The sequence below is a fragment of the Alexandromys fortis genome, unplaced genomic scaffold, assembly GCF_014885135.2.
Source record: "Alexandromys fortis isolate MF-2015 unplaced genomic scaffold, M_Fortis_MF-2015_v1.1 scaffold_2_1_26212458, whole genome shotgun sequence".
Lineage (NCBI taxonomy): Eukaryota > Metazoa > Chordata > Mammalia > Rodentia > Cricetidae > Alexandromys > Alexandromys fortis.
The window spans coordinates 9806159-9818612 of NW_026067930.1; the positions used below are offsets into that span (position 1 = coordinate 9806159).

General features: G+C 36.4%; 1 protein-coding gene across 1 annotated transcript in view; it reads right to left on the reverse strand.

The window, feature by feature from the left end:
* Positions 1–12454, reverse strand: part of Efr3a (EFR3 homolog A) — an 86377-nt gene that overhangs the window by 47612 nt on the left and 26311 nt on the right. The window contains exons 2-4 of the mRNA XM_050145196.1: positions 7736–7812; positions 5747–5874; positions 4420–4570 (exon numbers count right to left, since the gene is read on the reverse strand). Of these exons, the coding sequence (XP_050001153.1) occupies positions 4420–4570; positions 5747–5874; positions 7736–7812 (356 nt within the window). The remainder of the gene's footprint in view (positions 1–4419; positions 4571–5746; positions 5875–7735; positions 7813–12454) is intronic.

A 12454-nucleotide genomic window follows, 5' to 3' on the forward strand; every position in this document is an offset into this window, starting at 1 on the left:
TTTGCTATTATAAATATAATACTTTTATAACAGAAGAGATTGGAAATAAAAATGGACACTCAGACCTTCCTTAAAATAAGGGAGACATTTCAGAAGATAAACTTTCAATCTTTCATTATTTATTGAAAGTTATACATACAATGATAATCTAAGTAACCGTTTATTGCAGGCAGCTCCAATTGCCCTTGAGTATAAAGAACTGAATATAAAACATGAGGCCACTCCAGAGGAGCCTCCCCTGTTCACAGACATTCTAATTCTTCAAACCTGAAGCTCTCTTGGACTAATTCTAAAATGGGGGTGAAGACTAGAGAAAGATAGCCATGTCTAACTCTCTCCTCCACATGCATGGGTGTGGAAACTCATACACACATTCATATGCCTCCACACATACATATACCATACAGTAATAAAAAACTGAAGAGATAAATCATAAAATTTAAAACAGAAAATAGATGTGTTTCAAAAGGCGTAATTAAGGTAGTAGCAGCTGTACTTTAGATGTAGGATTTCTCATTTTAAACACTGTTAAAATTAGGGGCTGGATAAAGCTTCTGCTGCAGGACCTTCTCCAGAGACTGCAGATTGAGCATTGTTCCCATCTCCTAAATTACACCTAAACTTCTGTCTCCAATGTACAATAAACCAAACTGCTTTCAAACACTTGTCAAACATGGGAGGAGAGACAGGGAGGAAGCATGTCCCTTGTTGAGGGCCAGTGTTTTACTGTAATGACTAATTCCACTGGCTATTCTCTCTGGATATCCTTCAACAGTATTTAAAAAAAAAAAGATTAAGATTAGAGATGAGGGATGAAATAGTGGCAAGGGTCAGCCAAGCAAAAACATGAAAATGATCTACACCTTCCCTGAGGCACAATACACAAAACTGATGGGGCACTTTTATAACACAGGTTTTATAAACACAAGTTCTGGAGCAAGAGCTAGAATTGACTCCTCCTAAGGGTACCACATTCTTTTTGTGCATTGACTGGAATTCTTCCCACATAAAAATGGAATATTATTTCCTAATTTGAACCAAATTCTGTAATATATTTAAAGAGCCTAGTATACACCATATTGTTTATCTAAAAGAACAAACAAAATAAACTCGAACCAATGTTGCAAAGTGTTGACATTCATAACTATTATGTACCTATTTTTAACAAACTATGCTCTAGTTTTTTTTTCCAGTTTGTTTATGTGAGTGTATGTAAACGAAACCATGTGTGTGCATGAAGGCCAGGGGAGAGTGTCTGTGTGGGTGTGGTGTCCTATCACCCTCTGTTTGTTCTCTGCAGGCAGACTCTTCACTAAATTTGGAGCAAGGCTGGCAGCCAGCAAGCCACAAGGAAAGCCTCCTATTATAGCCCTGTCCAGCACTGTGATTACAGGCACACGAGACCCTACCAGGCCTGTTATATGGGCTTTAGGGATTTGAACTTCAATCCTTTTACTTGTGCAATATGCATTATTATCCACTAGCCCATCTCTCCAGGCCTGATCACAAAGTTATTCTTTACTCAGCTTTGGAACCTGAATGTTTCAGATCTCAGAATAGTTGCACTGAATGCATACGGTATTTGTTCAACTTTGCCATAGAACATCCTTAATCTGAAAATTCTAACACGGAGCTCAAAAAGTTGAAGGTTCTGGTGCATTTCAGATTTCTGATTAGGAATGCTTAAAGTGTATCTATTTAAAATTATTTTATGAATATTTTAAAACATTTTTTGAAACAATGTATATATGGGTATAATTAAATAACTATACTTATTTTTGAAGTGATTTACAGTAAAAAGGAGTAAGAATAAGTTTCTGATATAATTTCTTTTTTGATTTAGTGATTAATAAATTTTATTAATTTTTTGAGAATTTTATATAAATTAGATATATTTTAATCACATTCTCCATTCACTCCTCCGAGATCCACCCCTAATTCTCCCCTATACCCATTCCCAATTTCATGTCTTTTTTTTTTTTCCTAGCACAATTTCTGACAAAAAGGAGAACCTAAGTAAATTTTGTCTATAATTGCCATACTGGATCATTATCATAAAGAGATAAATGCCACAAATTAGAATAAAATATACAAATACCATAAATAAATATTGAAAATAATGACTCAACATCCATCATATTTGATGATATAACATACTAAACACCACTCCAAAATTAAAATTAGACTTTCAAGATGATTTGATTTAATATACACTAAAGGTGGGTTAGGAGGGTTTTTGTCTTTTGCCCAAATGACTCATTAATGTAATACTAATGGCATTGCTGGCTACAAGTAAAGAAACTTCTGGGAACTCACACTGTGGCCCTCCCCCTAGCTATTAAGCCATTTCCCCTAAACTTTTCATCTAATTGTAAAGGAAATAGGAGAAACCTCTAGGAGCTATCATGGCCAAAACTAAACCCATCATGTCACCAACTGCATCTGGAAATACCCACTATTTATCCCTGAGACAAAAGGACAAAATCATGATGGGGTTTTGAATGAATTATACTATTACATATTCTAACGTTTGTACTGATATGCCATGCTTTGGGAGCTTCACATACACCCAGAGACCTCATCAGACAAAACTGAGTTTTCATTTCCTAGATGAGAAACTGAGATAAAGGTTAGCTAAGCTGCAAAGACTACAAGGCTAGCACATGCAACACAAGGCCAACTGGACAAAGATCCACAGTGCATCCCAACCTACATCACCTCTTCTTTTATCTGAACTTATACCTGTCGTGGTTTGAATAAGAATGGTTCCCCACAGACTCATGTTTGAATGCTTAGTCCCTGGTTAGAAAACTGTTGGGAAAGATTAGGTAGTAAAGCTTTGTTTGAGGTGTGGCTTTGTTGGAGGAGGTGTGTAACTTGGGGTGGGCTTTGATGTTTCAAAAGCCCAGGTCTGTTGCCTGTAGATCAGGATATAAAGGTCTCAGCTACTGCTCCACGGCCATGCCTGTTGGCTTCCTGCCATGATAATCATGGACTAATCTCTAAAACTATAAGAAAGCCCCCAATTAAATACTTTCTTCTATAAACTGCCTTAGTCACAGTGTCTCTTGACATCAATAGAACTGTAATTAAGATCATGTCTAAACAACAAGTCATGAAATTCTGGTAGTTTTTAGGACACTATGGGTGGGAATACAAAATATTCCCATAGGCTGAATAACTTAAAACTTCCTCAGAAAGACTGAAAATATAAAATGAAAGCAGAAATTAAAGACTAAAACTTCACTTATTTTCATTATCACAGCATGCTATTTTCCATTTTTATTTAAAAACTATGTTTTAAAAAAACGTAGTGAGTAGAAACAATTCAGAAGTGTTAAGGAGGTAAACACAAATGTTGGTTTCATAGCCAAGTACTAGGGAGAAAAAGATACCCCAAACAATAGTGGGCTATCTGAGTGAATATACACATAATATAGAACCCCTAACTTAAATGCAATCATATGAAAATAACTTGAAGTAGATAACAGAACTGAACTATAAAAGCCTTAGAAGAAATCTTAGGGGCAAATCCAAGACTAAAGATTAGGCAATAATTCCTTATAAAGAATATTAAAAGCACATAAGAAAAAAAATTTAAAAAAATCTAAACTTCATCAAAATTAAAAACTTCAGTGACTCAAAGCAAACCATCAATAAAGTATAAAACAAACTAAAGAACTAGGAAAAAATACTGCAAGTCACATATCTGATAAAATACTTTTATTAAGAACAGATGAAGAATTTTAAAAATAAGGATTTGGATAGACATTGGTCTAGAGGCATGTAGAAAGCCTATAATGCCAAGAAGCTTTAAGGAAAACAAACAAACAAACAAACAAGCAAACAAAGCAACAACAACAACAACAACAAAAACAAAACCACAATAAAACACCACACTACATTCTAATTTATCTATTCATCTAAACATGTACATAAAGGAGTTTTTTTTTTCACTTTTTGGCTATTATGCACACTGGTTTACAAGTCTATGTGTAGACATAGATTTTCCACCCTGGTGATATAAGCTAAGCAGCGTAATTGTCAAGTCATATGATAATTGCATAACTGTTAATGATAAATCAGACATTGCTCAATAAAGCTCTTGCTTTGGGGAAAGCAGTCAAGTAAAACAGTAGTATACAAATTAAGCACTGTAATGGTTAAGTCAGAGAAAATAAAACTGACAGGAATAGACTCATTGAGAGGCAAGTGTTCCACGACGCTAGATTAATAATCACAGATTCTATGAAGAGCAACAAACAACACCAGGGACAGTATGTGTTAATCACTGCCTTCTGTACTAGTTGTCCAAATGCCCAGACTGGGAAATTGCCTTTGATCAAATAGTCATTCTAAGAAGAGATTAATCCTAGATGCACTGATTAAGCTTAATGAGAAAACAATAGCTTAGCTTACAGAATTTGTTCCAAGAACTTGAAGCTTTGGTTCCCCTGATTCCAGGAGCTTTGCTACCATATGAAGGAAGCTTTCTACAAATGGCTTGATGCTCTGAGAATGACAGGCCATAAGAAGCTGGTCCAACGCTTCCATAGCAATTAGAACATATCTAAATTCAAGAAAAAACAATGTCAAAAATGTCCAGCACTCTTAAATCCTCTAAGTTCTTTTCACTAGAATAATTAGGCTTAATTAGATGCACAGAACATAAAAAGGCAAAGTAAACTAAGTAAAACCTAGTTTTAGATATACAAGTCCTAAAGGAGAAGTACACCAAATAGACTGCACTACTCTACTTCCTCCTGAAACATCAAGCTACCATGACACTACCTTTGTGTAATCTGCCTTGGACACCATGAACACTTTTCATGCTTTTAACCATATTAATTTGTATATATTCTAAATATTTATTACAACAATTCATCTCTCTATCTCTAACATATTTTACTTATATTTGTAATTAGAATATTTATAAATTATACTCATAGATAAAATAGTGCCAGCAACAACAAATCAATATAAGGGAATATCTCAATAAAATTCACTTTATAAAACAAGTTTAAAAGATTTTATATAATAAAATTTAGATTCCATTTTAGTTAACTTTTAATGATCAACTATCAAACTACCTGTACAAAACCACTGACATGTCCTAAGAAGTGACAAAGCAGAGGTACAACAAGCCAATGTGTCACTCGGAGAATAGAGTACTCTAAAAAACCAGGATGATAAAATGTCACAATAGGAAGTATTTTCAATACAAACTCCAAAACTCTAACTTTTCTAAGTAGAGAATGGTTAAGATGGGACTCCTTTATCAACAGGCACAGGAACAGACAGGACATTCCCAAGTCTGGATGCTTCCATATTCTGGACACCACAATCTCAGCCTGACACAACTCACTTTCACTCCTCTAAAAGGAAAGGTTGAAGCTGTGTCAAAACCACCTGAAAACAGATCTTGGTTTGTTTTCAATTTAGACACCGATTTTTAAACACAGTATCACACCTTTAAAACTATTTTCCACTAGAAGTTAACGAAACAGATAAATGCTATAGCTAGCAGCAATGGTTCATAAAATGAGTCCCTGCATAAAACATGAACACAGGAGAAAGAAGCCACAGCAACTACAGGGTCTCATGCTTTTCTTTGCATATTGTTGCAAGATTGTGTCCTCTGTATATTGTTTTTGCCTGACTACCTAGTGCAAAAATTTACAAGACAACTTCACCTAGAAATAAGTTCCAAAGATAAGAGATTATTAGCCGCACTTAGTGTTCTTACCCAGAACGATGCCTGACAACATCCCTGCTCAGCCTTTCTGCCAGATAGGCACCTATTCGATCAAGCTTCTCTGGTGCAGACACTGCATAAAATGTCAGCTTCTCCATATCAGCTTTAACAAGGCCATCCTGAAAACAATAACAAGAAATACACAATCTATAATTTTCTTATTTATTTATTCATTTGTTCATTCAAAGTGTTGCCTGATTTACATCTCATCTTTGAGGACTGTAAATTAGTCCACATTTCTACTAAAACTGTCTGGGTATAAACTCTTTGGTGCTAATATTAAAATCTATGTGATCAGGACATTTTAAAAGCTAAAGAAATATCCTGCTAAGGCAAAGTGCTTAAAGGACCTTCAAAAACAATAACTGCCTCTAGAACTTTCATTTATAGAGAAGTAGCTGGCAGTATGTAAGACAATAAAATATGTTTTACTAAAAGTTTTTCAAACAAACGTGCTTCAATTTAAATGCACTGGATGTTATATGTAGTTTGTACTTTATATCTACAACAGTGAACATACATATAGCTTTTTCCTCATCTCCAGAGCTGAGGACTGAACCCAAAGCTTGCCTAGTAAACCCCTACAAACAGCTTTCTAAACTATTCAAAATTTGCTAGTATCATAAAAATCCATTGTAATTTATCAATTAAAGCATATTCAGAATTGTATTTAATTAGTATCAACAACACATTTGTAGTGTGTGTTAATAAGTCTTTATCTTCTAAATATGATTCCAATGGTTCTCTTGTTTATTTTTTGAGACAGGGTCTCTACATAGCCCTGAGTGTTGTGTTATGCACCACCTAGACCAGGCACACCTTGAACTCACTGAAATCTGCCTGCCTCTGCTTTCAAATACTGGGACTAATGGTGGGCACCACCATATGCAGCTCAATGATCCTTCTTATCTTATTGTAAGAGAATCAACCATCACCCTCAATTTCTTGTCAGGTAAAGTCTAAGTAACTATGCTTACATCTATTGGATGGGGTGAAAAGGAAGATGGGAAAATAGGTTAGATGATGAATCTACAATTAATAATTTTTCTATGTGGCTACCTGACAGCCTCTGGCCGCCTCTTCAGTGAAGACACACAAGCATATTTTGCACTTTATTTTGCTAAAATCTGCTACTCTGCAATCAGATTGCAATTCTGCTGGTCATGATTTCTTCCACTCGGCTTACCGCCTAGTAGTCCTTTCCTCTAGCTCTCAGCTTTATTTAAACACCTTTCACATACTTTCTCCAACATGCCCTCCACAAACTCTCTGGAGATGGGGTGGGATTTTTCTATCGTGAGGAACATCTTTCAGCTCATGGTAGGACCTGTCTCAGTTCTCATGAGCTTTGTTACACTGAGCAAATGCAGTTCTTTGCCGAGCATGGCTTCTGTGATGTTTGTCATAGTGCCTGGCATGTAGTTGGCACTCACTCAGTATTTATGAATGAGATGACAATATGCTAAAGTACAACAGTGAAGATAAGCACCATGAGCTAAAAGAGGGCATGTTGGAGAAAGTGTTAGACTTCATTTCCTTTGCCTTCTTCGCCTAATCCCAAAATGGCCATCGTTCTGATCTATTCAAGCTACATCCTTCACTTCATTTCTTTATCACATTTTCCTCCGTATATTAAAATTGCTGGTATTCTATCTATATGCTTATTGAATGCAGAAACCATTCTGTGTTCACAGTTGCATCCTGAGTACATACTATATGGCACATGATCCTAAGTGTTTGATAAGTGTTAGTAAACTATCTAAATGAAAAAGGACACCATGTATCTACCATTTCAGCTTTGTAGCTTACATCTGAAAAAGAGAAGTGAGCAAGAGTCATGTGAAAACTAAGAAAAGTATAATAGTTCATGTGATGATACGTGGGGATGAAAGAGAAATGAAATGAGGGAAACCTTAGGGAGGTCAGCAGGGGCAGAATGGGTCAGCAAAGAGAAGGGTCAGTAGATGGAGATCACATTACTTTTGGATCTTCAGGGAATATGTTGTCCACCAGGCGTTTGTAGCGAGGACGCAAAGCGGAGCAGCAGCAACACACTCCTATTAAAAAAAAAAATAAGAGTATAAAGATTAATATCATAAAATGACCCAGTAATTCATGTTTCCAAATACTCACTGCCCATTTAAAGATAAGTTTAAACTACCAGTAAGTGAAAAGGCACACAAATTCAAAAATAAGGAAGTTAACTTTTCTCCCTCTTCTTCTAAAAACAGCAGTTGGCTAAGACTGCACGAACAATAAGCAACTGCCCCCACACACATCAAATTTGTTCTGTTAAGTAAATTCATGGGTCACATCTGCCTTTACCTTTATTCTCTACCTTTGTGTCTCATCTGCACTTTACTACAGTCGTAACAGTGACACTGCTAAAGTGAGGAGCCTCTCCTGTTTCCTCTGCCTAGAACAACCCGTTCTCTCTTCTACTCCCTTTTGCTAAAAGAAGTTACCACCTAACATACTAAATAACTTACCCAGTGTGCTTATTGGTTATCATTAGCCCCCCTTCACCGGGATACAAGCTCAGATGAAGGCAGAAATTATTCTTTTGCTCAATGATAAATCCCAAGCAACTGGAACAAGGCACAGTAGGCACTGAGATATCTGTTGAATGACCGTGTGCCTCTACCTCAACAATGCCTTTGTTGCTGTACTTTCTACTTCTGTCACCTAGTTAGGAAGTCACATCTACCTGGACCTTTTCCCACGACTTCCTTGCAGGTTTCCCAGTCTCGTTCTTTCCAAGTACCTGACGTGGCTCCAACACAGGGATGGTATTTATAGCTCATTTTTAGCAATATCTCTACACTGATGCTTTCAAGAGTTCATTGATATTGATTAAATATAAAAATGCCCTAATGTTTTATAATACCCTTCAAACCTATATCCTCACTGTTACTAACCATTCTTTATACTTCACAAACTTAGCATATTCTAAAATAGTTTAATTTTAAAATGGATATATTCTAGACTGTGAAAATATGTCAAAAATAGATGAACTTTGAAACTACAAAGCAAATGGAACAAAGATTGGAGAATCTGCAACAAATAAACAAAACGTCTGTCTTATAAACCTCCACAGAAATAAGACTAATAAACAGAAAAAGGCCTAAATGACCTAGGAGACTTCACGCCAATTCTTGTATGAATAGATACATGTCCTGGGTAAGGCCATGTCAGCTACTTGGAAAAAACTGTGAATTGGATGGATCAATCAGTTTTCTTACCCTGAATACCAGTAACTTCATAAGAATAGTGGCCCTGAGATAAAAGAATTTCCATGATTTATGAGCTGAGGTAGAAAGTCTATGTCACTACATTTACTTGGGTTCAGAAACAATGTCAAGTACAAGAGAACACTTGAAATAGAAGAAAAGTTACTTAGTAAGCAGAACCTTTGCAATTTTATCAAGAAGCAATTTTTTGAAGATCTCAAATTCTTTTTTTTTTTCTTTTTTTTTTTTTTTGGTTGGAGCCTGTCCTTGAAACTCACTCTGTAGACCAGGCTGGCCTCAAACTCACAGAGATCTGCCTGCCTCTGCCTCCAGAGTACTGGGATTAAAGGCACACACCACCACCGCCTAGCTTATCCCAAATTCTTTATGAGGTATGTGCTATTTACCAAGTGTCAACTTGGTGTTCAGCACAGATCAAAAAAATCAGTATAAAGCTTGAGTTCAGGTCTGCCGTAAAGTGAGACCATCAAAGCAAGGATGAAACAGTCAAGAGCTGTTGATCATCTGAAGATGACTGTCTCTTAGCCTTCACAATCAGAAGGCACTGTGTAGACATTACTCAGCATTCCTAGCAAACAAGACTTGATTATCATCACTACTTCATGGAGGCAAGAATCTGTAAGGGTGGGGCTAGAGAGATGATTTAGTGGCTCAGACCATTGGCTATTCTTCTAAAGGACCCATGTTCTATTCCCTGCACCTATCTGGTGGCTCAAACCATCTGTAACTCCAGTCCTAGGGACACAACATCCTCTTTTGGTCTCCATGGGTAGTGAACATGCACATAAGGCACAAACACACAAGCAGGCAAACACAGAGTTAAAAATAAAAACTTAAAATAAAAACATAAAAATTTTAAAGTTAAAAATTCTGTAGCAAAAGAAATCAGTAACTTGGTCAACAGTAATGGCTGGATGAATCCACTACCTAAAATTAGAACTCTGGGCTCTTCTCTACACCACAGATACAAGAAATGTAAGAAGTGTATCTTTTGAGGAATTTATAAACTGTCATAAAAACAGCTCAGCAATACATACTACTTGGTATATTTGATAATAGCAAATGTTATCTACTGTTCAAAAAGTTTTTCTAATAAACAAAATTCCAAATACTACAAAGCGAAATTTTAGATTAACATAAAAAATATTTGAATAATACTTGAACCCCAAAACAATAAAATCATTTGAGTACTGGAGAGGACACAGACAGTGAAATTAGGACAAAGCAAAAATTCTTTTCTAATAAAGTAAAATCTAATGTGAACATGTCAGCACCAGACACTGAGGGGCTATGATGAAGATGAAGCCAATAATCTGGTGAGAAGACTGAGGCACACACTTTACCAGTTCTAATGGAAATCAGATACAGTGAACTCAACTTGTCATGACAAAAGACTGGCAATGCAGATGCACACAGGTTTTAGTGCCTTAAGTATCCTACTTATTGTGGTATTACCTGTGAGATTCTCAGCAAGCTAACTTTGCTTACAGGGGCACTTTCTGATAGTATACACTGGTGCTGAGAGAACCTGAAAGGTAAATTTGAATTTGGGCTGCAAATAATAATCCTGATCCTCACTTTGCTGTAAATTAATCATCAGCACATGACATATAGGGTTGACAACTTTCAATAACAAGTAAGAACAAAGAGGGGTGACTGCTATGTTCCAAACACGACCTGGTCAGCACTGTCCGCAGGACCTTACAGCATGATCACTTACTCCTCTACCAAGGCTCATAGCAGCTGACCATCCTCAAAATGCAGAGCTCTTGAGAGTGGAGGGTACTGGAATCCCAGCCCAGACCTGATGGCTTCAAACAGAAACTTCCACACTAATTCAAGTACCGATTTGAAAGTGAAATGCGTCAGCTGTCTACAGATCTTACTGCAGTGATGTGTACACCTCACAGGTGGAGAATGAATAATCACTGAGACTTCCTCAGAGAAGCTCCAAACAAGCAAGCACTCTCTAACTATTTATAGAGATGAGCGTGTATAGGTGTGCGCGCATACACACACACACACACACACACACACACACACACACACGAAAGGACATAGAAAATTAGCTCAAAAATTTCAACTTACTCAATTACATAAAAAGCAATATGTAGTAAAAAAACTATGTCAATAAAATTTACAGAAGTAATTATTCTAGATATTCAAATAAGAGAATACCGTATTTATAAACATGGCAAGAACATATAAGATAAAATCACTCGACCTACTCAGGTAAAGACATGTGGATGACTCCCCTGGTGATGTAAATTCATAAGGTTTCTCCAGCTCGGCTACAGGCACCTGAACATAGTCCTTCATGTTGCAAGACTGTTTTCTAGTTCATCTTCCTGCTGTGTGATCCTGTGGCTGCTGTTGAGGAAGTATCTGGTGCACTTCACTGCTAATTAATTAACAGAGTAGAGCGCTGGGGCTTATCTAAGCTCCTGCTGACATTAAATACAAAACTATCCAGAACTTGATATTATCCCTATCAAATTCTGCTAATACCAATTAGCCTTAAATAAGATCTTAAAAGATTTGCGTTGTTACTTTAATAAAACTATGTATTTCTAGAGTTTAAGTAAGAAAATGATCCTACTTGTATTCTTTTTCCTTAAAAGTCCTTCCTCTTACTGATCCTAGCTTCTAATTCCTTCCAACAACCTCAATGAAGCTCTAGTAAAATCCTATTTGAACTTTTCCAGGGCACTAACTGTAAAAGCAAAGAGAATATGCATATAAACAACCAACAACAAAACAAAACAAAAATGTCATATAAATGAAAATCTAAAAAATATTAATTCCTTGATTAATTCAATTTGGCACATAAATAAGAGCAAGGAGAGGCATATTGGAGGCTTTGGAGGGAGGAAAAGGGGGAATATATAACATCTCAAAAATAAGAAAAATAATTTTTAAAAGCCATTATTTTTATTAGTATATGTTTAGAAGGCTCAAGAGGAATAGCTATACTAACAGGAACTCAAAAACATTGGAAATGGGAGATTATGATTCAAAACAGAAACAGAATGCTGGAGAGATGGCTCAACAGTTAACGTTGCTTGCTGTTTAAAATAAAAGCACCTACTTAAAAACCTGGGTATCCTGCACTTGCCTGTAAGCCCAGCTCCTAGAGTCACCCGAGACAGCATGAGATCACAGAGACCGTGCCTCAGAGGAAGAGGAACAAAATGATAGAGAGGGCGCTAGATGTCCTCTTCTGTCCTCTATGAACATATCACACTCCCACATATCTACTTAAGGGAACACACACACACACACACACACCATAAATAAACAAACAAAACACAACAGCAATAACACAAAACAAAATAGGGCTGGGCAGCATATTCTGGTAGTGTGTGGACATATTTGGGGACAATCTGAAACTAAGGGAGTGAAAAGGAAAACTACTAACTACTTCTCATTGTAACAATTTCCAGCAGGA